This window comes from Dryobates pubescens, chromosome 13 (genome assembly GCF_014839835.1).
Source record: "Dryobates pubescens isolate bDryPub1 chromosome 13, bDryPub1.pri, whole genome shotgun sequence".
Classification (NCBI taxonomy): Eukaryota; Metazoa; Chordata; class Aves; order Piciformes; family Picidae; genus Dryobates; species Dryobates pubescens.
This window is the reverse complement of record NC_071624.1, coordinates 29,711,006-29,738,552: the sequence shown is the minus strand read 5'-3', so window position 1 is coordinate 29,738,552 and position 27,547 is coordinate 29,711,006. Positions and strand designations below refer to the sequence as shown.

Sequence of the window (27,547 nt, the reverse complement as noted above, 5' to 3'; positions counted from 1 at the left end):
ATGAATAATGCATGGCCTCGCCAATATCTCTGGATATGAATAATTGTATCCGATATCTGCCCGGCTCTGGTATTTATTACCAATCCAATCTATTTACTGCATATTGCCTTGTTTCAGTGGAGGAGATTTTATTCTGCCTGTGTCAGTTTCCCCTCCAGAATTCCTCTGCAGCCCCTTGTCGTGCACCCTGGCTTCCCACTACCAGAGACCACAGCTGAGCTGCTGGGGCATGGTCACGCTTAGACCACAGAGAGGGACTGGGAGAGGGGAATGCGGGGTGGGATTTACTCCTGGTGCTGGCAAGGAAGCTGCTCCAAAGCCCAGCAACTCCAGCCCTCCAAGCCCAGCATCTTTGGAGCAGCTCTGAATGTGCCTTCTCTCAGGCTGGTGGGTGGTTTAATCCCTATTAAGCCTTGGGCTAGACTCAAGGATATTTAATTCAATGAATGGATAAGACCTTTCAAGATCCTCCCACCTGCTGCGCTTCATGAAATCTGAGGTATCTGCTGGGTTCTGAGGGGGTTGATTCATTAACAAACCCCTGCTTGCCAGCACAATCAGCTGAGCTGCCTTCACCTCTCCTTCTCCCTTGGGGGTGGCCCTGCTTGGGGAGGTGAAGCACAACAGCTCCTGGGGCTTGTGTCTGTCGCCTGAGCGGCTCAGACAAGGCTGCACAGGGATGAGGGGCAGCTAGTGGGGGCATGGAGTGGGGCTGGGGGGCTTAGGGAAGAGGGGACTCATTACCCTGCTCTCCAGGAGGGAAAGGATGCTCCTGCTCTGGTCTCTGTGATAAGGTGAATGCCACTGGTTCCCCAGGAGGTCTTCAGGTACTGGTAGAGTGCTGTGTGCCAACACCAACCCACCACAACCCATGCTGGACACGTTCTACCAAGAGCCCAGGTGGGCAGGGAAGATTTTTTGGGTGCTTTTCCACTACATCACAGGCTCTCCAGGCGGCTGGGAGGCGAAGGCTGGCAGCAGCTTTGATCTCCTTCGTTATTTCTACATTAAAGAGATTTTGCAGTTGTGTTCCCTGCCCCTCTGCACATCTCAGCACCAAGGAGGCACCTGAGGACTGATCACCTCCCAGACCGAGGGGAGCATCGCTCATGCTCTTTCAACTCCAGACAGATGCCTTGCAGGAGCCTCGCCTGATTAGCTCCAGGGAAGGCAGCATCCCCACAGCTTTGAAGTTGGCTTTTCCTGGAGGAGAAGGAGATATTTTGCCAAGATGATGGATGGGGGGAAGTGAAGCACTGAAGGTAGGAAGACACAAGGCATGGGAGGGTGAAGACCCACTGCCAATGGTGTTATGGACAGCCTCATAGAGGAGAAACAGCTCAACCCACACCAAAATAAAAAGCCCTGAGAGAGCTCCAGACAACAAGGACCTCGGCTCACCCATCCCTCCTCACGTAAAGCAAAGATTCCAACCCATCTGGGCAGCTCTTCTCCCAGTATCAAGTGATAGAACAAGAGGAAATGTCCTCAAGTTGTGCCAGGGAGATTTAGGTTGGCTATCAGGAACCATTTCTTTACTTCAAGAGTGGTCAGGCATTGGAACAGGCTGCCCAGGGAGGTGTTCAAAAACATGTAGGCATGGCATCTGGGGACATGGCTTAATGACCATGGAGGTGTTAGGCTGATGATGGCACTTATCTTAAAGGCCTTTCCCAACCAAAATGACTGCATGATTCAGTGGGTAGCTGTATGAGGAGGTGCAACATTTCCCAGTCCTGCATCCTTCTACTCCATTAAGTATCCAGTGTTTGAAAAGGAGAAAATTCAAGTAAAGAATTAAAGTAAAAAGTGCCTTTTCCTACCTTGTGGCTGGTGTGAAAGAAGTCTTATCTCATCTAAACCTGCCTCAGGATAAATAAATAAAATCTCCTCTGCCAATATCTTCAACCATGAAAAGAGAGAAAAGAAAAAATGGGACTGGAGAATTGCTCTTCAAGAAAATGAAAAGCACTTGAATTTTAGGCTCTGGTTCCCCCATGCAAAGTAATAAATGGAGCCACAGTGCTCAGAAGCTTGTTTTAGCAGAAGAATTCCCTGGGCCACAGGCAGGAGTTTGAGTTCCCACCTGAAATTCTGCCAAACCCATTGGGCAGAGCAGCTGGCACATGCCCTGTGCCTGAGGGCAGGCTGGGCCCTGCCACCAAGGCCAGATGCACTGAGTGGAGGGAAGGACACAGGGCCACCAAGGGTGCAAGCACTGTGCTTCATTTGAACCTTTGCACACCAGGCTACAGGAGGGACATTCTTGAAAGGGTTCAGAGTCCTGACTAGAAAAATTCTGGGGGTCCATGCAAGAGAAGAGATTGAAACCACTTAGGAAAGCCCACCACAGCCAGGGGAGGAGATGGCTCACATGGCAGGCAACAGCCCCATGGCAGAGGTGCCAGCTGGGAAATCTTCTTCAACAAAAGGTTTGTTTCTTTAATTTGTCTCCAATTTGTTTCTTTAATTCTTCATTTCCAGACCTGGGGACAGGCTCCAGCAAAGGCCATCAGTTAGCTGCAAATGCCAGTGAGTCAGAACTGCACTTGGATGCTTCTCTCCACATAGAGAGAATTTTGATCCTTAATTACCACCTAATTCACCGGGGTCGGCTGCTGGTATGGAAACCTCAGCTGCAACGTGCAGTCTTGGTGCAGAGTGCTGGGCAGCCTGGGAACCTCCCTGCCAAGAGGCAGCTCTGGTGGATGCAAAGTATGGGATGGATAGCTCTGGTGGCATGAGAAGGTGCCAAAGCCTGGGGGACCTTGTCCCTGCATGAGCAGATGAAGCTTTGCAGGGAGTTTCTCTCCCTGCAGTGCCCGGCTGGGAGCTTGCACAGGGTACCTGCGCCAGAGGCAAGCCCGAGGCTCCCCTCACCTCCCCTCACCTCCCTGAAAGGAGTCCTTTGAAGCTGTTTGGGTAATTGGCCATTAACCGACCTTGCAAGCAATTTCCTGAGCTCCCCGCGGAGCTCCCAAGACAGAAATGCCACCTCTGTTCAGCCACATCCACCCACGCAGCGAGTGCATCACCGTGGAGTTCTGGAAGTGGGGTCAAGGGTCTGTGCACGGCACTTAGTTTTAGAGGGGGCACAAGGAGCCCCCACGTGCTGAGCCCTGCAGGAGCCCACAGCCATGCTTGCCTTGCCATCACCCAGGCTGATGGGCAGGAGCTGGGATGGGCTAACCAGAGCTTTCTGCAGGGAGCATCATGGAGTCATAAAGGATAATGCAATTATTTTGGTTGGGTAAGACCTCCAAGATCATCAAATCCAAGCATCAACCCAACACCACCGTGGCCACTAAAGCACGTCTCAAAGTGCCATGTCCACATGTTTCTTCAACACTTCCACCTGGGCAGCCTGTTCCAATCCCTGACCACTCTTTCAGTAAAGAAACTTTTCCTCTCATTCTGTCACCTGACACTAGGGAGAAGAGCCCGACCCCTGCCTCACTCCAGCCTCCTTTCAGGGAGTTGTAGAGAGCAATGAGGTCTCCCCTCAGCCTCCTTTTCTCCACAGTGAACAAACTCCAGTTCCCTCAGCCATTCCTCACCACTCCTGTTCTCTAAAGGGTAAATCCAGCCTGGCTCACACATCCCTGCATGTCTCCTTGCCACTGAGCATCCCACTCCTCCCTGCTGCCTCCTGGGACTGGGTGAGCACAGCCCTTCCCCAGGGCAAACCAGCTACCAGGACCTCAAAAAGGCAGGGGGAGAGTGGGTCAAACCCTCCTGCTCCCTGGTGCCTTTCAGCAAACAACTCAGCCGAGCATCTCTCTACAAACCAATTTCCATGCTTGAAGAGGCTAAAAACTTCAAAGCCTGGAGTGAAAAATGAAAAAATTCCCCACCAATAGCAATAACAAAGCAGAGGCTTTCCAGCCCAAGAGGCCTGCAGCACTCTGAGCATGACTAATATTTTCCATGTGAAATAATAATCCACGGCGCTAAATTTCTCATCTCTATGCAGGCTGCAGACAACAGGTAGGCTCTGCCCAAATTCACCCCTGAGCAGGACCTTTTCTAAGGCAGCTCTCACCCTGGGGAAAAGAATAACCTCCCAGGGTGCCTGCAAAATAAGGAAGGTCAGATTCCAGCCTCAGAGCTGACAAAGCCCTGAGTCCTCAGAGCAGGATACAAATCCTCCTTTCTCTGCCAGCAGATCTTACAGCAAACCTTCCTGCAGGGTGGTCCCAGATCAGGGTGCTGATGGAGTGGCCAGGCCCACCCAGCACCTTCCCTGGGCAAGATTTGTTTGCAGGCTCTGGGTCACTCCCTGCCCTCACCCAGGTGGGACAGGGGCCAAGTCACAAACCCTTTTGTGCTCAGAGAAGTCTGCTCCTGGCAGAGCAGCGCTTTCAGGCTCACATGGCACTCGCCACACTCCCCTGCCCACTTCCAGCTCCACACAAGGTCCCCCAGCCCCTGGGAGCTGCTGCTAGGAGATACTGAATGTGCAGAAATTGAACCAAAGGGAAAGAATAAAATAGACAGGTACAAACTTATGTCATTTAGCTTGACAATAACTTTGTCCTTATGTCAATATCGTCATTTAGCTTGACAACAATTCATGGATGCCTCCAGCCTTCTTACAAAAAGCTCAGAAAATCCCAGGGGATTTTGTCAGCAAGATATGACCACAGTGACTTAACACAGACACACGGAGACACACACGGGGAAGAGAGCTAGGTGTGAAGAGATTAAACCAAGCAGCATCACCCCTGCAGACAGGAGCCCAGCCAGTGAGTTGTGAAGTTAATGCCAAAGCAGGACCAGGCTCCTCAGCAGCTCCTGTAAATCACTCGTGGGTCAGGGCAGGGGTGGTGGACGTGTGCAGGACACGAGCAGGAGCTGCAGCCTTTGGTGGGGAGTAACTCTGCCCCACACTGCAGCACGATCATCCTGTGGGGCTGGGCTGTGGGGGTCCTTGAGAGGTCTCCCAGGAAATCACCACTGGGATGGGGAGGGATGCTTGGGGAGGCCTGAGGGAGGGCAAGGCTCACATCCCCCTCCCTGGTGCCAGGCTCAGCCCCCTGCTCAGCCCCCTGGGGCCCTACCGCAGGGTCTTGCGGATCATGTCCTCGTCGGTGATGCCATAGTAGGTGAGGGTCTCGTTCCAGGTGGGGTTCAGGGTGTTGTGCAGCGTTTTGGTTCTCAGCTTATTCGCCTGGAGAAGCAAAGGAGACAGTGGTCAGCGGCACCCAGCCCCCCAGGCAATCATTTGGGTACTGATGGGCAGGGAAGGGGAGAAAACGATGCTGCAGTTGCCCTTCTGCCGCAGTCCTCCAAGGGGTGGCTCAAATCTCCCCCCCCCGGCCCCAGCCCCAGTGATAAGCAGAGGGACAGAGACACAGCGACTCACTGGCTCACTTGCAAAGCAATCCAGCCCCACACCCTGCATGCTGGAAGGAGCCAGCAAATTGGGAACCTTGGCAGAGCACAGCGAGAGGATGGGGATTTCATTTATGCAGCAGAAGAGAGAGAGAGAGAGAGAGGAGGAAAAAATGTCTTTTCAGGTTCATTAAAAAATACCAATTTGCTGTTCTGGCTGTTTATTTGCATTCCTGCTCCCGGCACAGCTCCCGTTCCTGCCTGACTCAAAAATAACTTCCTTGATAAGTGTTTTGTTAGCACTGGCAACTCTTTCCAGCACCACAGCTCTGCAGAGTCGAGCTGGGGACAGTGGAGCTGTTGTAGCAGCTCATGTCACCAGCCTGGATGGGGAAGCTAGGCACACATCAGCCCCCTAGCTCAGGGGACACTGATCTCCCTGCCCGCTGAGCCACCTGCTTCTGTTGGGGACAGAGGGAGAGCAGAAGCAAAGGGCTGCAGACTTTGGATGAGGCTTCTCCAAAAACTCCCCAGCCAGGGACAGCCAGAGCAGCAATTTCCCCTCTAATTAGGCATGAAGTCAGAAAGTTCAATCCCTGCCTCAGTCACTGTTAAGCTAAGGAACTCTGAGGAAATCAACACTTCAAAGTTGTCTTGTGTGTCTTTTATGGGCAGCTGCTGCCTTCTCCATCTTTGTTCACCAGCCTTGAGCTAAATGTGAGTGAGAAGTGAAGCATGAAGTGAAGAAGAGAGCTTATGCTTGCAGCTAAGAGGGGGTCACCTTACTGGCAAGTCCTTTGCCCACCAAAAGCACCTCAAGCACACAGCCACTTCCATGTCAGCTAGACAGAGACACCAGCTGGAGGAGCTGCTGGTGCAGTGGAGCCATCAAGGGACCACGGCACAGCATCTTGCTCCCAAACACTTTGTGCAAAGCAGCTGCTTGCTCTGGGTTTGATCTGTCAGAGACAGTCTCTCTATCTTGTGTGGCGCTTTCATTTAGGTTACCAAAGCCATTCCTGCCTCTGAAAGAAACTCAGGCAGCACTGTGGAGGCTGGATGAGGAGTTACAAAATGATGAGCACCAGGCTAGGAGGAGGAGATCCCAGGAGCAAGGTTTGATGCTCCAGCAGCTGACCAGGATGCAGGGGCAGACTCAATTAGCAGCAACATCTAAAAGCCTGTGATGCCAGACACTTTCTCCATCACTCAGGCAGGAGTTTGTTTGCAGTGTGGGAGGAGAAACTGCTGCTCCCAGCCACCCACCTGGCTGTGTCAAGTGCTGCTCACCCAGAGGCACGTCCAGGGGCAAGAGCAGAGCAGTGCAGGCTGAAGGAGACTGCAGGTGGGTGTGCTTAGTTGTGGCCTGCTATGGTCATTAACAGCTTGTTTGCCTTAAATCTTTGTAAAGTTGCTTCAAAAGAGGCATTTCCTGGTACCAGGTTTCATCTCACACCTATTTTCTTTCCTTCCCATGCCAGGGTCCAGCCCATGCAGCAAAATAGGTATCAGAGAGAGTGTAAAGCCTGCTGAGGAGTTACAAGAACAGCAGGGAAAGCACCCTGATGGTACCCACTGCCAGCTCAGAGCCAATAGGGCCTGATCCTGAGGTTGGAGCCCCTGGAGCCAGGGAGGAAAGTGGGTTTAGGCAACAGGGTAACGTGATGGGCATCACGCAGCAGCTAACACTGCCCTGAGCAAGGGACATGAATTAAGCTGAGCTCTGGAGTGCCTTTTTCTCCCATCTGGAATGACTCAGTAGTCTGCAGCTAGCTGACTACTCTGCATGAGGTGAACAAATCAGAATACCTGGTTGGAAGGTGCCTCAAGGATCACCTGGTCCCATCTTGCTTCCCACATCTGTCTTGGGCTCTGCTACAGCTGCTTGAGAGCCCAAGACTGCGATAGAAACACCTAAGGGACAGGAACACTGTCCTACTGCTGGCACAGGCATTGGAACAGGCTGCCCAGGGAGATGGTGCAGTCACCATCCCTGGTGTTCAAGAAATGTGTGGACAGGGCACTTTGGGACCTGGTTTAATGGCCATGGTGGTGTTAGGTCAAAGGCTGGAATTGATCTCAAAGGTCTCTTCCAGTCAAGACAATTCTATGGTTCCACGAAACATCCACAGTCCCCCCAGATCTGCTCACCTCTCCCAGGGCAGATTTTGGGCAGTGCTGTTTGGAAAGACAGCACAAAGCCAGGGCAACCACAGAGGCAGAAGGACATGGGGGCAAGGAGAGGGTCCCCCATCTACAAGCTGCTCTGAGCCTGTTGAATCCACAGCTCCTGCACTACCCTCAGCTCAGAGCTTCCCTCCTGCCTCTCTGGTCTCCATCACCTCCAGCAGAAATGCTAATCAATGCATTTGCAAAACATGGAAATGACAGATAATATCTCTGATGAAACTGCTCCCAGCTCTCCTATTTCCAGCAGAACTTGAAACGTGGTTAAAAACTCCCTCTACCGCCCTGAACATTATCAATTAATTCAACCGAAGCGTAACAAGTAAATACACCTCTCCCCCCCCCCCCCAAAAAAGGTCTTCCCTTCAGTGTAAAATAAGACTGCAATCAATATTCATAACACATACATTTAGCATTTAAATTCAACATCCCCATCAGTTACACCAAGCTCTCACTACACATCAATATCTTTAATTACTCTTCTCTCCAGCAAGCGCTGAACGTAAGGAGATGGAATTATTTCCCCTACGATTCATACTCTGCTTTATTATGATCTGAGGGGGTTTAAATGCAAAAGAAAAAGGGAATAAAGCATAAAAGGAGCTGGCTTGTTTATAGTTTCAGATTGTTTCACTAGGTTCTTCCCTGGGGGGATTCTGGAGCGTGGCATTTGCAGTCCCTGCTCCCAAGGGTGAGGACTCGGGGTTGGCACCCAGATCCCAGGCGCTGGTTTATTGCAGAGGCATTTGCCCAAAGTCATTCCCACTGCCACCTTCTCACCTGGGCAGAAGTCTCAACCTGCAGCAATCAGCAGCCCCTGGGTGAAGAGTTCTCCCTGGGGAAGCTCCCAGCTCTGATTTCAAAGGGAAAGGTGAAGGGAAGAAGGACGAAGGTGTCTCACCTTACTGGCTCCAGGAAGCAAGTGCAACTTGACATATGGATCTGCCAAACCATTGTGGTCCATCGGCTTCAGGCCCTGCAGAGGGAACAGCAAAAGCAGCAGTTAGGACAAGAGCATCTCTTGGGCACATGGGGTGGCTTTGCTGAGCCCATCTATGGGCTCTGTGCCCAGGGAGGTTGTGGAGTCTTCTTCTCTGGAGGCTTTCAAAATGCACCTGGATGCATTCCTGTGCAGACTGCCCTGGGTGATCCTGTTTAGGCAGGGGGGTTGGACTCCATGATCTCTTGAGGTCCCTTCTAACCCCTAATGTACTGTGATCTACTGGCTCAGGAAAGGTGGAGAACACAGCTGGAGCAGGATTTGGGCTGCACAGCAAAAGCTGAGCACGCTCAGCCTTCCATCATCTGCAGCCTGAGCCAAGGAGGGGCTGTAGGAAGCTTCTCACCTGCACCTGGCATCGGCCACAAGCTCCTCTGCTCTGCCAGCAGCTGCCTCTGACACCCTGATCACGATTAATTGGGGGGTTAAGTAAATCAGCACAGTGGATTTCAAGGTTTGAAATTACAGGGGTTTGTCATTTAATAATTGCTTATGAGCAAACACACACCTCTGCTGTTGTGGTGGGACTTCTAAGTGCTCCCCCAGGGTGTGATAGCACCTACCTACTGCTCCTGATTAAGGCACAGCTGAAGGAAGAGCAGCTTGCAGGGCAGTGGGAGGCTGCTGCCAGCCTATTGCTGTGGCATTTGCAGGGAGATCTGGGGGTACTGGAGCACAAACACAAGGAAATGCTCCCCGTGGCCACTCCTGATGGATTGTCCACGACACCCTCAGCTCTTAAAGGGTGATGTGGATCTTGTTTGTTAGAGTGATGGAGCTGATTCTGTTTTGGGCAGAGGGAAGAGAAAATCCTGCTCCTCTTCTAAACAACCAGCAGGCTGGAAATTATCCAAGGGTGATTCACAAACCAAACCCAAAGCCATAACTGCACAGACCATGTGGAAACCAACTCCATGGGGTAGGGAAGCAACATAGGAGCATGAAAAATGGAGCCTAATTTTCAGCAGTCCTAAGTGGAAATGATAAAAGCTCCATCATGGAAGTCCTTGGATCATTTCCAGGCTGGCTGCAGGAGTTATTTCTAGGCTGGCTGAAGACAACCCTCTGCCTGGATCAGAAGAGGGTTTCTCTGCAGAAGTGCCCATCCAAGCCCAGCCCCATCCCAGGCATGGGAACCAGGCTGGGTGCTGTTAAGGACTCATCACACCCTTCGCATGATGAGCAGAGCATTTAGTGCCCAGGATTAATGAGTGTGTGCAGCTGCCAGGGATCCACCTGGCAGGGAAGCAATACTGTGGGCTGCTGGGGGAAAGGCTGCACGTGAGGAAAATGTAATCATCAGGACCTGGCTTTGGGCAAATCATAGAGGGAAACGCTGGGAAATGGCTTCCATGCTTTGCAGGTACAAAATAACACACCCAGCATAACCCACAGCCTCCAGGCAGCCCCTCGGGACACCCCTGGCCCACCCCTCCCTGATTTGCCCAACTCACTAAGGGTCTGAGCTGCTCCTGACCTTGGAGAGGGCTCTGCTTCAGAGACCAGCACACTGCCCTGGAGCAGGAGAGACCAAATGGTGCCCAGCAAAGAGGATTTTGCTTCTAAAGCAGAGCCAAAAGGATAAAAATATCAGCTAAATGGCTCTGCTTTCACTGCAGTGCCTCTTGGGTGATGTCCCTGGCCCGGGAGGGCAGCAGATACGGAGGACAGGCGCTGAGACTCCACAGACAGACACAGCAGCAAGGGGCTGGGCTGGTCCCCAGCTTCTGGAAGGGATCTGGATAGGTGCACAAACTGCTCATGGCTGAGGAAAGCAAAGGCTCTCCCCAACCCCCCTCACCAGGGTGCCCCACCTGCCCGCTGCTGCTCAGCAAATGACATCAGATGCAACCAAGCAAATTCCCATGAAAATGGATGGAGAAAGACAGCTCTGTAATTCACCCATCAATTCACCTCAATTAAATTACCTTCTGAGGAGGCTATTAAAGGCTTTTTTAATAGATGTGCTATGGAAGATGGAGTGACAGGAGCCTAGAAAATGGCTCCTAATGTCACATCTACCTCCCTGCCGTCACTTGATATGAATTTGGAGCAGGGATGTGTTTGCCATGAGAACAACCTTGGTGGCTCTACACTGCAAAACTGCTCCCCTAGGAGCTTGCACCTCACCCCAGGGACCTGCAGGTCTCCTGTGCATGGAGAAGGACTTCCACCCTAAAGATCCAAGAGAGCTGAGAAGCAGAGGAGGCTCATACATGATGGGGGAGTCTCCCATTGGCTTCAGCCAGCATAGACCAAGCTTCAACCTGTCCTCCTGCCAGGACTGGTTTCTGCTGCTGTGCAACTTAGCAGTGAAGCCGAGACTGTTTCATCTTTCCCTTCTTCTACCCAGCCCCAACATCCTTACTGCAATCCCTCAGAGAGCCACAGCCCCGCTGCATCCCAGCCCTTGCCAGCTGCTCTCCGTGCCAGTGACATTTAGCTAATCAATAGGATTTAATTACGAGTCAGGCTAATCGGGCTGCCGATTAACGCCGCGCTAGAGGCATACAGAAATCACAGCAGGAGGATTCGTTCCATCGTATGCCCCGGGGCAAGCTGCCTGCCTGCTGAGCAGGCTTCCCACTGCCCCAAACCAGCCCGGACACCTTTTCTCAGCCCGAAGCATCCCATTCTGAAATGGGGCAAACTCTTCCACTCCAAGAGCCCGAAGGACACAGAGCGTGGAGACAGGAATTTCCCTGCAGTGATAAATATTTATGAGTAAATCCATAAGTAACGCTCAGCGCAGCCCTCCAGCGCTCGGCTTCGGCTGGAGGTGGGGGAGCATCCGAATGCTTGGCAGGGTGGAAACTCCTGGGTGTTTTCTAGCTGTGGCTGCAGCCAATGAGGCAAGGAGAGCTCAAACAGGCAGTGCCTGCTCTACGTGGCCTGCCTCGGGCCAGGGAGCTGCCTGCACTGCTGCCTGTGCAGCCAGCTGAGACTCACCCACAGCATTTTCCTCCTAGGAGGGCAATGGAGCTACAGGATAGCATAGCCCCACGGTGCCTGCACTGCCTCACAGACCTAGAGATGCCCCTACAGCAGGTTATTATCTCGCTCCATACAAGAGGCTGGGCTTTGCAGGACTGAGTGGAAAATTAACCCCTCACCCAGGCCAGGGCACAGCATGCCAGGGCACAGACCCTGGTGCCTGCACCTTAAACATCATTTTCTATCTCATTTCCTAGGAGGGGGCAATGCCCAGCACAGCCCAGGGACAGCCCTGTTTCCCACACACTGTGGTGGGGATAACCCCAGGGGGACACATGGACATATGTGTGCACAGCAGCAGGCAGTGAGGGGAGAGCCCTCCTGCCGTGCATCTGCTCCTGCAGTCCGGAAGGAGGCTCCCAGCCCACCTTGATTTATTCCCCCATCGATCGGAGCTGAGCTGCACCGTGCGCCTCAAGCGTGAAAGGCAGGGAAGGGCCAGGGCTGCTGCCAAGACCCAAAGTCAAGTCAGCAGCGTGAGCCAGCTGCTGGCAGCCTGCCTGCTCCTGCCTGCACAGGGTCCTGAGCTTCTGCTGGCCAGGGAGAGGTGGCCATAACAGCTCTGCCCCCGCTGGGCAGGAATGGGGGTTCTTTCCTCCCTGGCACTGCAATGTCCCAAGCCAACACCTGCTTCAGCCCCACAGTCCAGCGAGCCCTGACGCTTCTGCAGTTTCCCAGAGCTCTCATCAGCACAGCAGGGGAGACAACCTGGTGCTGGCAGAGGCAGCATGGGGAGAGAAGTGGCTGCCCCATCTGCCGAGACCACACCCTGATGGCATCCACTGAAGGTAACACCAAAGTGCAGGACTGTCCTAAGAAGTTAAGGCTGGAGGGGAATGCACCTTGAGTGTCCCTTCCCTTGCCCTTCAGAGGACTCGCCTCACAATCCAGATGTGGACTAACAGCAGCCCTGCACTTAATCTGATCATCTCCAGGAGGAACCAGGACCCTCACATCCCCAGGCACTGTCAGCCTTCCTAAACCAGCCTCAGATACCCCAGGTCACCTCTATGTGCTGATAAGGAAACTGAGGCACCAAGTGCCTCATTTCTGGTGTGATCACACAGTCTGGGGATAGCCTTGCAGCTACTGGCTTCCACACTGCAATAAAGCAAACCTCCTTTCATTCCCTATTCCAGCCCCATCCAAACTTGGCATGGAGGCTGCACTGAAGCCCTGGAAATAGCCAGTATCTCTTCTCAGAGCCTGCTCTGAATGAACACCAAGAAATACCTCAGGTGTCCCCAGGGCAAACCCCCCAAGAGGAGAAGCTATACTGACCTTCTGCACAATGCAGCAGCTGATGGCTGCAGAGCAGATGCATTGGATTTAACTCACTCTCAGTGCCTTCAGGAACCTGCTAACCACCTTCCCACGCCCCATGAGCTCAAAATGGGACTTGAGAAGGACATCAGTAGATCTAAAAATGCTGGAGATTAAATAAACATAGAGAAGTAAAAGATCTAAGAGAAGAGAGAGGGTTGTTTGGGGGGAGGTTGCTGAAGGGAGAAAGAAAATCACTTCTCACATGGCTGAAGCAATCCAGGTTTTAACAGCTGCTGCCAGCAGCTGAGGCTCCAGGAGATGCTGCAGGTGCGACATGTCCTGAGGGGACTTTCACTGAGGGCATCAGGCCAGCCAGGCCAGCCTCAGCTGGATGCACATCCCAGCACTAAGCTGTGATCCATGTGTGTGGCCCCAGTGCTCACCAGTCACCAGATCACCTCCTCCACAGCACTACTTCTAGCGGCTACGCAGCCAGTGCCGGCTCCAGCACCAGCAGCGGAGTCCTGGCCCTTACCTTTCTGTAGTCAAGTTTTGGCAGCTTTCCCCAGGCGAGAGATGAAATGAGAGCGAGCAGATGGCAATGTAAATAAAAGAGAAAAATGGGAGAATGAGAGCAGAATGGAAATGAAGAGGACTTGAATGTCAGAGCAGTGAGGGGAGGGGATACCCACCCCACAAGCAGGGGCGACACCAGTGCTGTGTGCTGTCCCCAAGCCTGTGGGATGAGGGTCAGCAACCACTGATCCCGTCCAGCCCTGCCTTTGCTCTCACTGCTGGTAGATCTATCACTTGCAGGTCTCCTTCCTCTCTGTCTTCCACCCACTGCACACCCAATTAGAAATCTCCTCCTTGGCACTGCTCCCAAGCACACCAAGGGAAGCCTGACCCAGAGACTGACGGCGAATTCACGGGGGACAGGCAGGGGGTGGCAGGCAGGGAAGCAAACCCCGCTGGCTGCCTCAGCCCTGCCAGGGAGCTGGGGGTGCTTTCCTTGCTCCCTGGCCAGCAACAGCTCCAGGTATGCTGGGGCAGATGCTGCCACATTGCTCCCCAAAGCCAAGCCATCAGGCTTGAGGTTTTATTCCAGATGAGGAGAGCCCTGGGGTGGGGATGTGCATTCTCAGCACCCAGTCAGCACCCAGCCGAGGGGAGCTGCAAAGAATCCAGTTGCAGCTAGAGGACAGAGGAGTATCCTGTGAAGGCAAACAGCGTGGGCTGATCCTCTGGGGGCTCAGCTCACAGCCCATTCTCCTTCAGTTTCTTCTGTGAAAACACTCCAACCCCTTCACAACATCTACAGGGACTTAGACGATCTACAGGGACTTAGATCTTCCACCAACCCACCGCTGGCAGGGTCCAGTTGTGTTGACCTAGAGCCCTCACTGCTCTGGTCCTGGGTGAAGCAGAGAGGAACAGAGCAGCACCCAGAAGCACCTTCCACAGGCATGGAGGCACAATCTGGACCTCAGTTATCTATTTCTGCTCAAAAATGTGCAAAACCCCCCTAATTGCTTCCATCAGGCAGACGGCAAAGGCGCTGAGGCAGAGCACTTTGTGGCAATGATTAGCAGCATTTAAAAGAGCCATTTATAAACTGACAGCCGGTCACAGCGTCAAGCAAATAACAACATCGGCTTGGGTGCTCTTCTGAAAAGCATCAATAGCTGCAGCCATCTCATCATGGGGATGAACAGCCTCTCCACCCTGCTGGAAATGCCCTGAAAGGCAGAGATGGAGGGAAAGGAGAGGGGAGAGACACTGGGTGTCAGGATGAAAAAGGACCTCTGCCAAAGGGATGGCTGCACTCAGGGATACCAGAGCCCCTCGGTGCACACCTGGCTGTCCTCACATGCTGCCCTCACTGCTGCATTTGCTTGGCACAGCTGTGGAACCTGGGGGTCCTCATGGGTTTGGCAGGGCACTGTGGCCCCATAATGCAGAACCAAGGTGGCCAGCTGCAGGGCATTTGGTCCTTGCTGCTCACACACCCAGCACTGAGACCTACCTTGGCTTTATTGATCGTGCAGTGGAGAGCGTTGTTCTCCTGATCATAGAGCAAGCTGAAATCCAATGTCCCCAGCGTGGCTGCAAAGCAGAAAAGATGTTATTAACCTCTGGGGCCCATCAAACACTGTCTTTTCTCCCTCTGAACACAAAGATGTGGACGAAGATGCTAGAGAAATGGCTGCAGACATTATAAAACATAAAGCATCCTCCTGTGAGGCTGTTATGTAACATGGCTTCATGCTGGGAGGCTGGTGGCCATCCCCATGTTTGGCTGGTGGGGCTGGCACAGCCCTAAGAGAGAAGCAAGAAGGATGAATGGCTGTGGCTTGCCCAGGCACTGCAGCCAGCACAGAGGCTTTGACTCCATAGGCTTTCCCATGGGTCACCCCCACCTATCAGCAGCCCCACCACAGCCAGCAGTATTCTAATCCCCAGGAGCTGAAGGCTCTTTTCCAGGAAGACCCTGGGGGGAGTGAAGCACAACCAAGACCCACTGTCAGCACTTCTGCCCTGTCCAGTGCTGCTGGCATTCCCAGTATGTGTATTTGCACAGGGACACCTTCAAACAAATGAGCCACCAGTGGGATCCCTTCCCAGCTCTGATTTGGCTGCAAACAGTAAATTAAGCCCAGTGAGCATGAAAATGCTTCTATGGTTAAAATGCAAAACCCCAGCAGCTTTTAATCAGAGCAGTGGTCCCTTATGGCATCAGCAACAGGGCAGCTCCTGGGACAGGACCGCAGGGAAGGGGCAGGAGATTAAACCAAACCAGAAGAGCTTCAGCAGTAAAAGGATGTTTGATTCAAGAAATTCTTTCCCTTTGGATGACCTGAGCAAGTTGTGCTAATCCAAAGCAGGGGAAAAGCTGTAAAACAAGACATACTTTCTAAAACCATGCTTCCCAAACCTTCTGCAGGGCTCCTGACCCTGATTTGCACACCAAACCTGGACGTGGAGCAGCATCTCTCCTAGCACAGCTTCATCTGCTGCCAGACATGCCTCTGGACCCCACAAGCCACTTTTCCATGTCCACCTTCCCAAAAGGGGTCTGCCCAAACACTGCCTTGCCACCACACAGCATCCCACCACTGTTTCCAAGGTAACTGCACCTTCCCATCAGGCATGCAGGTTCAGAGCAGGGGAAAACAATAATCCAAAATAAAAAGCAGAACAGTTTTGCTTAATATCAAAGCCAGGTTTGCTGCCTGGGAGGTAAGTTAGACAAACTTTACAGCAGGAAATAAGGTGTTTGGGTTTTTTTCTCCACCATCAGTAGCCTCTGCAGCAGGGTGCCCTGGAAGGCAGCAGAGATTCAGAGGAGTGAAACCTTCCTCCTGCAATTTCACAGTGATCTTCCAGCCCCAACACAAGTCAGCTACAGGTTTGCCTGCCAGCAAATAAAAATCACTGCTCCAGAGCAAATATCTTGCCTTCAAAGCAGAGCAAATATTCAGAGAGACTTCTGCCAGAACACTGTACCCCTCCTTGCTCTGGAGTAATTTCATGGTGTATTAGCTGTCGGTTTGGGTAAGTCATAAATCAGCAGAGTTTACCTGCCAGGGCTCAGGGGAGATGGAAGTGATATAGGATGAAGCCAAACCTGCAACACCTTGTGCCCTGGCTCTGGGTTTGGCCCAAACAAGCATTTCCAGACCGACCAAACTCACTCCATGCCAGGCAAGGGGGAGGAAAGTGCAGCAGTGCCCCAGTGTGCCGGTGCCTGGCTGTCCCTGGCTGTGCTCTGCAATCATAGAATCATTAAGGTTGGAAAAGACCTCTCAGATCATTGAGTCCAGCTGTCAATGCCACACCACCATGCTCACTACACCATGTCCTGAAGTACCACAGCTACATGTTTCTACACCACCCTCAGGATCGGTGATTCTACCATCTCCCTGGGCAGCCTGTTCCAATGCCTGACCACTTTCACTACAGAAATTTTTCCTAATAGCCCACCTAAAGCTCTCCTGGCATGGCTTGAGGCTATTTCCTCTCATCCCATCACCTGTTACCTGGGAGAAGAGACTGATCTGCCAGCCTAACTGCAGTACTGGGGAAGATTATGGAGTGGTTCATCTTGGGTGCACTTACAGGGCAAGTGCTGAGTAACAGTGGGATCAGGGCCAGCCAGTACGGGGCCACGAAAGGCAGCTCCTGCTTGTGAGGGGTTTGGAGGGCATAATATGAGGAGCAGCTGAGGGAGCTGGGCTTTAGCCTGGAGAAGAAAAGGCTAAAGGGAGATCTCATTGCTCTCTATGGCTACTTGAAAGGAGGTTGTAGTGAGGCTCCCAAGTAACTAGTGATAGGACAAGAGGAAATGGATTTAAGGTTGTGCCAGGGAAGGCTTAGATTGGACACTAGGAAAAACCTCTTTACTGAGAGAGTGGAGAGTTGGAACAGGCTGCCCAGGAAGGTGGTGGAAGCACCATCCCTGAGGGCATTGAAGAACCACATAGATGTGGTGCCTCAGGATATAGTTTAGTGGTCATGGTGGTTGGGTTACAGTTGGACTCAATGATCTTAAAGGTCTTTTCCAACCTTAATGATTCTATGACCCTCCCCTCTCCTCCTTTCAGCTAATTGGGGAGAGCAAGAGTCTCCTTTTCTTCAGGCTGAACAACCCCAATTCCCTCAGCTGCTCCTCCTAACGGGGAGCTGAGGGCTGCACCAGCCTGGGGGGACAGGTGTGGCAGGAGGCTCCACAGCACATGAGCAAAACCTAACTCAGCAAATCTTTTTTTTTTCGCTGGAGAGCGGAAGACGAAGCCTCTGGTTTCGGAGCTTCATCATCTCCACCTGCCCTTGAATCAGCCGCTTCCTGCCAGCCCTGCGGCTCGGCCCTCCCAGGATCAAGCTGTTATTTTATTTTTATCACAGAAGGGGGCCCGTGGCTTAGCCTGCTGGAGTCGGCAATTCAGAAAACAAATTAAGAGCTCGGCGTGAAAACAGGCTCCGGCCAGGAAACACTGACAAAGCCTCCTGAGCCCTCAGCGTCACACCCTGCCCCAGGGGAGCAGGACGGGCAAAACCTGAAAGCACCATAACGTGGCAGCAGTTGAGGACTAAGGTCCTGCTCCCCAGTGCTGCTCCATGAGCAAACCCTGAGCACTTCCCATTCACCTCGGAGCCGCCAGCAGATGGAAGGGCCATGGGCAGGGCTGCATGGCTTCCCCCAGCCCCGCTGGGCTCTGGCCCTGGCGGTCTTCCAGCTCTGAAAGGGTTTTCCTCTCTGCAGGGATTTTTTTTTGTTGTTGTTGTTGAGTCTCAGTTCCCAAGGAAGGGTCTGCCTTGGGCAAAGGGATGCTGAAACATCAGCAGAACATGCAGTGCTAATTGGTTAAAAACATGGCCATATGGAGATGCCAAAAGGGATCAGGCTAACTTGGGGGTTGTCAGCTAAGGTGCAGCTATGGAGCCAAGAGGCAAGCTCTGCTGCAAGAGCCAGGACCCAGCAGGGCAGTGGATGCTGAGGATACAGGAGCAGAGCCTGGTCAAAGCCCCACAGCCTCCATTACCTCCTGGGGATGCACTGCTGGATGATGGATTCAACACAGCACTGGAGGCACAGGCAAAGCTGGTGCTCAAGCTGCCTGTGTTCCTGACCAGCTGCTCCCAGCCAGGCTGGCCTCAGGGTTGCTCAGGAGCCTGAGGAGACAGCAGGATACCTCCAGCTAAATTCAGGGATGGGAATCACCCTACAAGCACACAACAGCTCCACACAAAGCCCCATAGGACTGCAGCCCAGTAGAAAGCCAGCTCTGTGCTGCTGGAGCAGGGAGCATGCCGAGTGGGTGGTGAGGCAAGCCAAGACCGAACCGCTGGCACAGCTCTCACCCCTCTGCAAACCACTGGCATCACACCCAGCCCTGGCTGCGGCATATCTGCCATCTCCAATCGGCAGGATTGGGCCTAAAGCCCCCGGGGCTGCAGCAGAGCCCTCTGCAAAGCGGCCGAATCGCCCTCCTTTGACTTGCTTTCCCCTCCCACCCATCCTCCCAGCTGAGATGCAACTCGATTGTGCTCTTAATTAGGGGAGTGAGTGCCTAAAAAAGAAAAGGGCAGCAATTAGACTCGAAGCGCTGTTACTAGACGTATTTAACTTGACTGGGCTATTCTGAACGCTGCCCTCTAATCACACAGGCTGCAAATAAAAAAAAAAATTAAAAAAGAAAGAAAAAAAGCCTTTGTCAGGCATTACAAAGGCAGCTTTGCACTCTCCGGAGCAGGCAGGATGTATCATCATTATTATTATGATTATTCTGCTCCAATGATAAAATAACCATTAAGGGAGTTGAACTCATTAGCAGGTTCTGACCCTCTTTCCCCTCCATGAATTGGGAGAGATTGATGGGAAGGTGCTGGCCAGGGTCTGGCATTTAACACAGGCTCTGAAATGGGAAATAAATCTGACTTGCACAGGAATGCAGCCTCTTCCCCCACTGACCTTTGGGCATTTTGATTAATTCAGTGGGCCACAGAACGATTAGAGGCCAGCAGAAGCAGCAGCTGTGTCTCCGAGCTGAGCCCCGGGCTAGGGCGAGCGCGCCCGGGGCCGGCAGCGTCCTGGCACAGCTCTGCCGCCGCCCTTGGTGGTGGAGTCGGCAGAAATTGTTTATTGCTGACATTTCCCATCAGCGCCCAGGGTGACGGGGAGCCTGAAGTGGCTTCTATTTATACCTGCAGGATGAAAGGCAAAACTCAGTGATGAATCTGTGCTCTGCTGCCTTATCCAGCCCCTGTCCTTGCTGGCTACGTGCCCCCACCTGCCCCAGCCAGGGTTGGCAGATCCACCCTCTCGGTGGCCCGGGACACCCCAAGAAGGAGAGTTGCTTAGCCCAAGAGAGGCAGCAGCACTTGCAGCGTGGAGCCAGGAGCTTCGGCACAGCCCACAGAGGAGCGAACTGAGGACTGAGTGGGCTCCTTGCTTTCCAAAGTCAGGGAAGCTTTCACATCCCAACTGCTATTAGAAAGCCCAGCCAGGCTCTACACCGGGAGAAATTGAGGTGTGCACAAAACCCCCACTATATAACTAATTAAAAAGAAGTCTAAAAGCCTTAAGTCCCTCTGCTTATCAGCATTGCTGCTCCCAAGATAATCTGCTCAAGGATTTTGTGCCAGGGAGATCAGAGTGGAGCAGTAAAAGGACTGCTGGGGATTGTCTGGATTAGCTCTCCCTTACAGAAAGAACAGGTTCAGTAACCTTCAGACTGGGTATTTTTTAATGCACTATAAAAGATAGGGCCCTATTCTTCCATTGCTTTAATTTTCTTCTGCAATGGAGATAATTTTAAAGGTCCTTAAAGGCAGCAAGTAATTCTGTGCACTTACAGCCCCATGTAAAACATTGGTAAATGTCTCCTCAGGAGGAACAGAAATGATTTTTTGCCATTTCCAAAGCAGGGCTGCTGCAGATCGCTTTGGCAGGTGGCTGTGTGCCCTCCTGCCTCCCCTGGGTACAGCAGTGCCTTCTTCAGGTCCAGGGCAGCTTGAGAACCAGCTCCTGGGGCTACCTGGGAGTAAGCCTGGGAAAATCCCCAGGGTTATTCCTGGAAATCAGCAGCAGGGCTGAGCTTGCCCAGCACCTGCAGCACTGCTGGTCTGTGCACAGACCTGCTCAGGCTGCTGCTTGCAACTTGTGTGCCTGGGTGAGGAGAAGGTGTGCGGCTTGCCAGGGATGGATCCTGCAAGGTGCTGAGTTGAGGTGCTGCAGACCCTGACAGCTCCAAGCCCACAGGTCTGATGATAGCATTGATCTCTGGCATGAGCCTACAGTCACAGCCTTCTCTGTGTTTTCAGCATCAGCCAGGGAAGGTGGTGAAGGCAAGCGGAAAGAGGACACTTCTGAAAGTCAGCACCACCATGAGAAAGGTGTCCTGCAGAAGGCTTTGGAACATGTCCCAGGGGCAGCACAACATGCTGGGAGACAGACATTCTTGTTGGCACCTGGACCACATGGTGCCAGTTGGCAGCTTCCTGGAACTCTGGTTCGTTGCTGCAGGCAGGGCAGGACATTCCCAGTCCTACACAAAATCCTGTCAGGGACCAGATCCAGCACACAGGAGCCCCATCAATGTGGTTGAATCCCACAGGACCAGGAGTGAGGAGCAAGCACTGCTTCCCTCTCTTGCCACTGCTGCCTGTCTTGTCATGTTTTGGGCTTTTTTTTACTTAAAATTCTCTGGTGATTAGAATTTCTTCATTTGGGTGAGACAGCGCCAGCCCCTGGCGAGCTCCAGAGCAGGGAGCTGCTTCTTCATGAGGCTGGTTGAGGGATGCTCATCAGCTCTTCTGTCTTCTCTAGGAGGAGTGTTCAGAGGAACACTTATCTGCTCAGAACAGTTCAGAGATGTAATTATGTTTTACAGCACTAAATGGTCCCTGATGTCACCAGCAATTAGACTTTCGGCAGTTTCAATTTAGAGATGGCCTTCAAATCTTTCCCCCTCTCTTCCTTTAATGAAATCCAGGATTGCAATTAGCAGCCCCCCAAAACTGCCCTCAGTGCTAAACACAAACATGAAAGATCTGGGAACCCCTTGAGCTTGAGCACGTTGGAGTGAGGGCTGTCAGTGAAGGGATGAGGATGGCAGAGACACCATGGGGCAGGGAACCTCCCTCCTCCAGCATGCCAGGAGCAGGAGAAGGTGAAGGGCTGGGCAAGCTGCTGGGAGGGAGCTAGGCAGAAGGAGGCCCACATTAACGAGCAGCCATGCAGCTCCTTCATTAGCAGAGTCACTGGAGGCCACTGCCCATATGGCTACTCCATTGCTGTTGGAGGAGGGATGCCCAAACAGACCCTGCTCACCCTCACCTCTCCAGATGCCCCACATTTATCTTTAGCACTTCAGGGTGTCCCTGGCTATGACTATCCCCTAGGAATGAGCATCTCTGGGGGCTGAAGGCTCTTTGGAGGAGCAGGAGCACCTGATGTATAGCCTCCACCTGGACCACTGGTGGGGCAGACAGCAGGAAAGGATGAGAGGTCATCCCACACCAGGGTACTCTGTGGAAAACCAGACAGGAGCTAACCCAAAGTCACCTTGGTTGATACCCCAGTTCTCCCTTAGGAAGGCTGCAAGCTCCTCAGTGCCCTTAAACCTCGAGTCTGACACTGCCCAGCACCTACAGACATTTCTGTGGCATAAGCAGCTTGGGTCACGGTAAGGTTGGCAAAACCGTGCTCCAGGCTCTGCCCAGAGCTGTGGTGGGTTTGTTTCGTTCTCTGAGCTAAAAAACACTTCTTTGGGCCTTATCTGGATTGAAAAGACAATTCAAAGGTTATAAATAGCAGTGGCAGCATATGCCAAGGAACTGCATTTCAGAAGTAAATATCCTCAGCATTCCAATGCACATTTCCCCTCATCTCTCCCTCCTGCCTGGCCAAAAGCATCACCAGGTGACTTGCAAGCCCTGCATTCCTTAAGACCTTCATTCTTCTTTAAGTTTTTAGGCAGCCAGTAATTAATATCTGCACAATGGCTTTGCCTAATTACCTTCTTTGCTCAAAAGAAGCCTTCCTAAATAACTTCTGTGGCGTTGCTTGCAGCAGGTGTCATGAGCAGCCGTGCACCAGGACAGGCCTCTCAGATGTACTTTGGAGGAGCTGGTTTTGTGCTGCTGCAGCTCAGGAGCCTGCTTCCCCCATGAGCAAAGCTGGGCACACTACAAAATGGGCTGGGTTTGTACATATAGAAACAGCTCTGCAGCACTGGCAGGAACAGTATGGGGCAGCTCTTCCAGAAACACAAGCTCCCACTGCAACCTCCTGCTCTTGGGCTGCCTCCTCATCCAGAAGTCCAGAGCCAAACATACACAGAGGAGAGAAGAAATCCTCCAGCGCTGCCACAGCCTTGCTCCAAAGCCAAACAACAGCTCATGGGAGCAGAGCTTTTCTTCAAGGGCTAGAAACTTGCACATTGCAGAAGGCTAGCTGCTTCCTCCAGTGCTGTCCCCTGGCAGCACTCCCTCAGAGGGACCATGCTTCTACCTTGGTGCTGCTTGCACAGAGATTTCTGAGACCTTACTAAAATCACTCAAGTGCAAGCTCAGGCTGGTGCTGTGGAGGGGAAAGTGCAGCTGCCCGAGGGGCAGTGATTTGTGTGGAATCAGGGAGATGGGAGGTGAGAGCCAGCTCCTGGCAGGTGGCACATTGCCACCTAGCTGGCGTTTGCTTCTTTTTCATGTGAAGCAAGTTCCCCCGGCAGTGTGCTGCCCGACTGAGTGGGAAGCATCCCTGATGGCTGGGGACCCCAGAGGCCAGGGCACTGCTGCTGTCAGCAATCACAGGCCAGGGGAACCAAAGATGAGGTGACAGCTGGGTAACCCAAGGCAGGAGGAGGGAATCCCCCTCTTCCCAGCCCCAAATCCTGGCTGGTCCTTCCAGGTCACAGCAGATGCTAGTGCTGGTCTGAAAGCACCAAACCACCCTTCTGCAAGATCTGAACTAAAAGCATTTCCTCACCTCTCCTGCCTCAGTCCCCACCCTCAGCAGCTCCACTGGGGACAAACCCACTGCAGGAAGAGTCCTGCTCTGTACTCCATTCCCAGAGTACCCCTGCAGACAGAGGATAGAGGAGGCATAGGGCACTGATGAGTCCCTCTCTCAGGGGAACTGAGATGGCAGAGGGTGCTGAACACGACCCTGCAAATCCTCACAGCAGCTGTGATGGGCAGGGCTAGCTCCATGAGGTTCCCAGCGCTGCCAGAGCCAGACCTAATATCTCTGCTCTATCTGGTCTGTCAGCTCCCCAGCCCTGCTTGCTCCCTGCCACTCACTGCATTCAACAGGCTACTTATGGCTGCTCCACACAGACCACGTCTGCTTTCCTTGGCACCTACACAGCTCCCCTGAGCACTGCACTCCCTGGCTCCACAGGACTGTACCACAATGCCCCAAACCATCAGCATTAGCCCTATATGACCCAAAGTCATCAACTCACACGTCTGCATCAGCCTTCCAGTGAATGCCCAGGTCAGTGGGTCCCCTCTCACCCTCCTACACCTCAGCCAGGTCCTTGCTCATCTCCGGAGGGAACCCACCTGCCTCCTGCAGCCTGGGGAGCTTCGGTTTTCCAAAGCACCAAACACATGCATGCACACACACATCCCTGCTTCCTGTGGCTGCCAAACCACTGGGTCAGGCTGCCCTGCTTGGGTAGGAGCAGACACTGAAGCTTCTCCCAGGCTTGCCCTGCTCTGGGGCTGCCCATGTCCCAGTGAGAGGCTGTTTGCAGGAGGGGAGCTCCTGCCAGCTCCGCAGGCACCTCTCAGGATTGCTGGTGGGGTCAGGAACACGACTCAGCAAAGGATTAAGGAGCATGGTGCAGGGAGACAGCCCAGGTGAGCTGCAGCAGGGCACAGACAGGTCCTACCCTGCTCTGCTTCCCACAGCCCTGCCAGGTGTGCTGGAGTTCAGGCAGGGAGGCTGGCAGCTCCAGTCCAGCCCCTGCCCAATGCCCCACAGCACCAAAGTGACTGAGCAATGTGGCCCTGTCACCCATCTGGCTGGTGCTGCTGGAAACCCAGGAAACCAGGCTGGAGAAATAACCCTGGGCAGGAGCAAGTGTAGGGGAACCCCAGACATATGCTGCATTTCTCCAGGCAGAGGCAGCTCTATGCCTCTCACCCACCCAGTCAGCACCAGTGCTTTGGTGTGAGGGAGGGAAACCTGCAGGCAGGTGAGACAAATGGGAAGGGGCCATCCTCCTCTCTTCCTCCTGATGGATCCAGCCATGACAAAAATCCCTCTCCTTGCACCTCTCCAGCATTGTGCTGGGAGCATCTCTGGGGAGTGAGGCAAGAAGTGACCCTGCACAGCAAGACCTTGGCTTGTAGGTGCTGCACCCAGGCTCTGACACCACCATCCTGAACCCCATGTACCACACAAGGGAACTGACACCATGTAAACCCCGACACTGCCCTGTTGTACAGGTGGAGGCAGAGTCCTCAGGGGAAATTTAGTGCAGGTGATGAATGCAGCAGCTGCCAGGGATGTGGGGGAGCTGAGAGACACTCCCCAGCATAGTTGATGGCTCAAGTCAGGCTGCACAAATCCTTTCCCAGCACCCTGCCTGGAAAATGGGGCCAGCGAGCCCTCGTCTGGCCTTGAGACTTGGCTGTGAAGCACAGAGGAAGCACAGAAGAATCATCCTGCAAACTTATGCCAACCAGTGCCATGGGAGTGGCTGGGGCCATCCCGTGCTGCCCCCAGAGATATGACACCAGCAGTTCCTCTTCCCTACGCCAGCAGTCCCACTTCCCTGCTCTGCTTCTGGCACCACTCTGCTTTTGCCAGCTGAAAACCCACCACATCTGGCAAGCCAGCCTCAGCAGTTTCCCTAACACCTGTTACGCTGCAAGAAACACTCTTCCTAACACCATCCAGGGTGAGACAAACACCCACCAGCCCTGGCACCAAGCGCAGCTGCTCCTGGCATCGTTGGCAGGGCTGAAGCAGAATGTGGCATCTGGGTAGTTTCCTCCCGAGTCATCCAGCCCAAGGACTGTGCCCCAGGGCTCTGAGCACTTCGGCTCCCACACACCTCTGCCCCTGAGCCCGGCTGCTCCCCTTTCTATTGCCAGGAGGAGCAAAGAAGATCTGATAATTAGAGCAGCAAATAACCCAAATCCGGTTCAAGTCACTGTAAGTGCCCGGCTGGGACACGCGCGGCTTAGCAGAGATGTTCTCCCCGGGAGCGTGGCAGCTCTCACCTCCTCCAGAGAGAGTGTGACCCCAGCACTGAGATGAGGAGACAAGGAACAGCAGCTTGGGGCTTGCACCCAGAGCCCCAGCATCCCCCCAAGTTGCAGCTGGTGATCAGGAGGCAGAGAGGGGCATGAGAGTGGCCGTGTGCCACCTTGCAGCAAGCAGTCCTCTGGGAAGCTCTCTCTGGGGTCACATCTGGGGTCTGGCACAGGTGAGAGCAGCCCAGGCTAGCCCAGCAGCGAGGGAGCGATGCTGAGGCAGGGCTGTGACATTTCCCGCAGGGAAAGCCACTGCCTGCCCAGCCCTGGGCTGTAAACAGCTCAGCGTCGTGGGGGCTGAGCCTCCCCCTTCCCCCAGGATGGGCACGCAGCACCGCTCAGCAGCACTGACTCCCTTCCTCACAATCAAACTTTGTGCTCAGCCCCTCGCAGAATCTGTCTCCTAAAGGCTGGGCTGAGTGGAGACTTTAGGGTTTAACTGACCCCAAGGAAAGCAATGCTGACCCAGCTGCCGTGGCTGGCAGAGCCAGGCAGCAGCTGCTTTGCAGCCTGCAAGCTCTACTGAGCTGGGTGGGAAGGACGTTCTGGGTGGGTAGGGGTTAAACCTCGCTGCAAACACCTGCATCTACCAGAAACCAAAGCCTTCTGTTCCAAAGCCCCCCCTGGTCTCACGCAGTGAGACTGGGCTCTGTCTGCAGCTGGAGGGTCAGGAATGACACACTGGAGTTTGCCAGGGGAGAGGACAGAGATTTCCCAGGCAGATGTCATTCTGAACAGATCTCCCTGATCTGGAGCGGGCGATGCTGGAGCATATCGCCAGCTAATCAGCAGGGTGGCTGGAGCAGGCTGCACCACTGAGACGGATTAACCCAAGGGTCTGAGCCCAGCTGGCAGCCTTTGAAGGCAAGGAGCTGGGCAGGGACGAGGCAGAGAAGCGCATCAACCACAATGGCAAAGCACAGCAACTGGTGGCTCTTAGGAGACTTCCCTAGTTTGGGTCTAGCAGTCAGGCTGGCTGCAGCAGAGACACTCCCAGGGCCACTCTCCACTCAGGAGCTGCTCTGGAGCTGTGCTGTAACAGCCTCCCTGGCTAGAGCATAGGGCTTGTCACTGCTGCAGTGTGGCCCCAGAGATGGACAGCGTGGCCGGCAGCCGAGAAGGGCGCACGGCTCGGGCAGCAAGATGGGCGACCAGCCTTAAGACCCACCCTTGTCCTCAGCACCCGACAAACTCCCGCGGAAACTTGGGAACTCACTGCAGTCGTCGGACTCGTAGCCCTCGGGATCCACCACCTCCTCGGGTGCCTGGTGCTTGGCTGGCTGCTCAGCAGGCGTCGTGCCATAGGCTCCAAAGAGATGGTCCACGTCCTCATCCTCTTCTCGGGGGGCCTCAGCGGGGCTGACGGAGGGCTGGCTGACGGTGGAGCGCAGGGTGCTGCTGCGGCCAACAGCGGCGGGGAGCCCGCGAGGGAAGCGGGGGAAGTAGTCGGAGATCTGCTTGATGGGTTTGATGGGGCCGGGGCAGACGTCAATGGCCATGTGCTCCTGGATACTTATGGTCATTTTCTCTCCTTTTCGGAGTGTCATGCATGCGGCTGTCGCTGCCAAGCCCCCCCGGAGAAGCCCGGACCGTGCGTGGGGGAGCTGTGAAGTTTCTGCTGGGGGAAGCGGAGGCAGGTGAGGGGAAGCTCCGGAGGGTACCTTACGTGGTTGTCTTGCCGTGAGGCTCAGACGCCGCACGCATGCTGCTGCCGCCAGCCCTGGCTCCGGCACAGCCCCTGCTCCTGCCAGTGCTGCCTGTGAATAAATGAGCGAGACGGAGAGACGGATAAGAGGCAGGGGGTGGGCTCTCGGGTGATGTCACCAGCTAGCAACAAAGCAGTACCCAGCAGCGGAGGAATGAGGGCTGTGGCCAGCCCGCCGCTCTGGCCACACGGCCACCAGTGTGGGCAGCCAGGGCAGCCAGTCCTTTGCTCTTTCCCCAGCAAAGCCCCGCTGTGCTCAGGGGAATCAAGGCAGAAGTTGTGTCGAAGCC

The 27,547-nt window shown here is 53.8% G+C and overlaps 1 protein-coding gene across 3 annotated transcripts in view; it reads right to left on the bottom strand.

The window, feature by feature from the left end:
• The window catches only part of DOC2B (double C2 domain beta), a 37,068-nt gene extending 9,736 nt beyond the window's left edge, over positions 1-27,332 (bottom strand). For 2 of the 3 annotated variants that reach the window (XM_054166197.1, XM_054166196.1), the window contains exons 1-4: positions 26,769-27,332; positions 14,808-14,887; positions 8,423-8,497; positions 5,061-5,170 (exon numbers count right to left, since the gene is read on the bottom strand). In XM_054166197.1, the coding sequence (XP_054022172.1) occupies positions 5,061-5,170; positions 8,423-8,497; positions 14,808-14,887; positions 26,769-27,099 (596 nt within the window). In that variant the 5' untranslated portion in view covers positions 27,100-27,332. Of the gene's footprint in view, positions 1-5,060; positions 5,171-8,422; positions 8,498-13,316; positions 13,341-14,807; positions 14,888-26,768 lie in introns of all 3 variants that reach the window. The other variant, XM_054166195.1, reaches the window with a different exon arrangement.
• Positions 27,333-27,547: the final 215 nt, after the last annotated feature.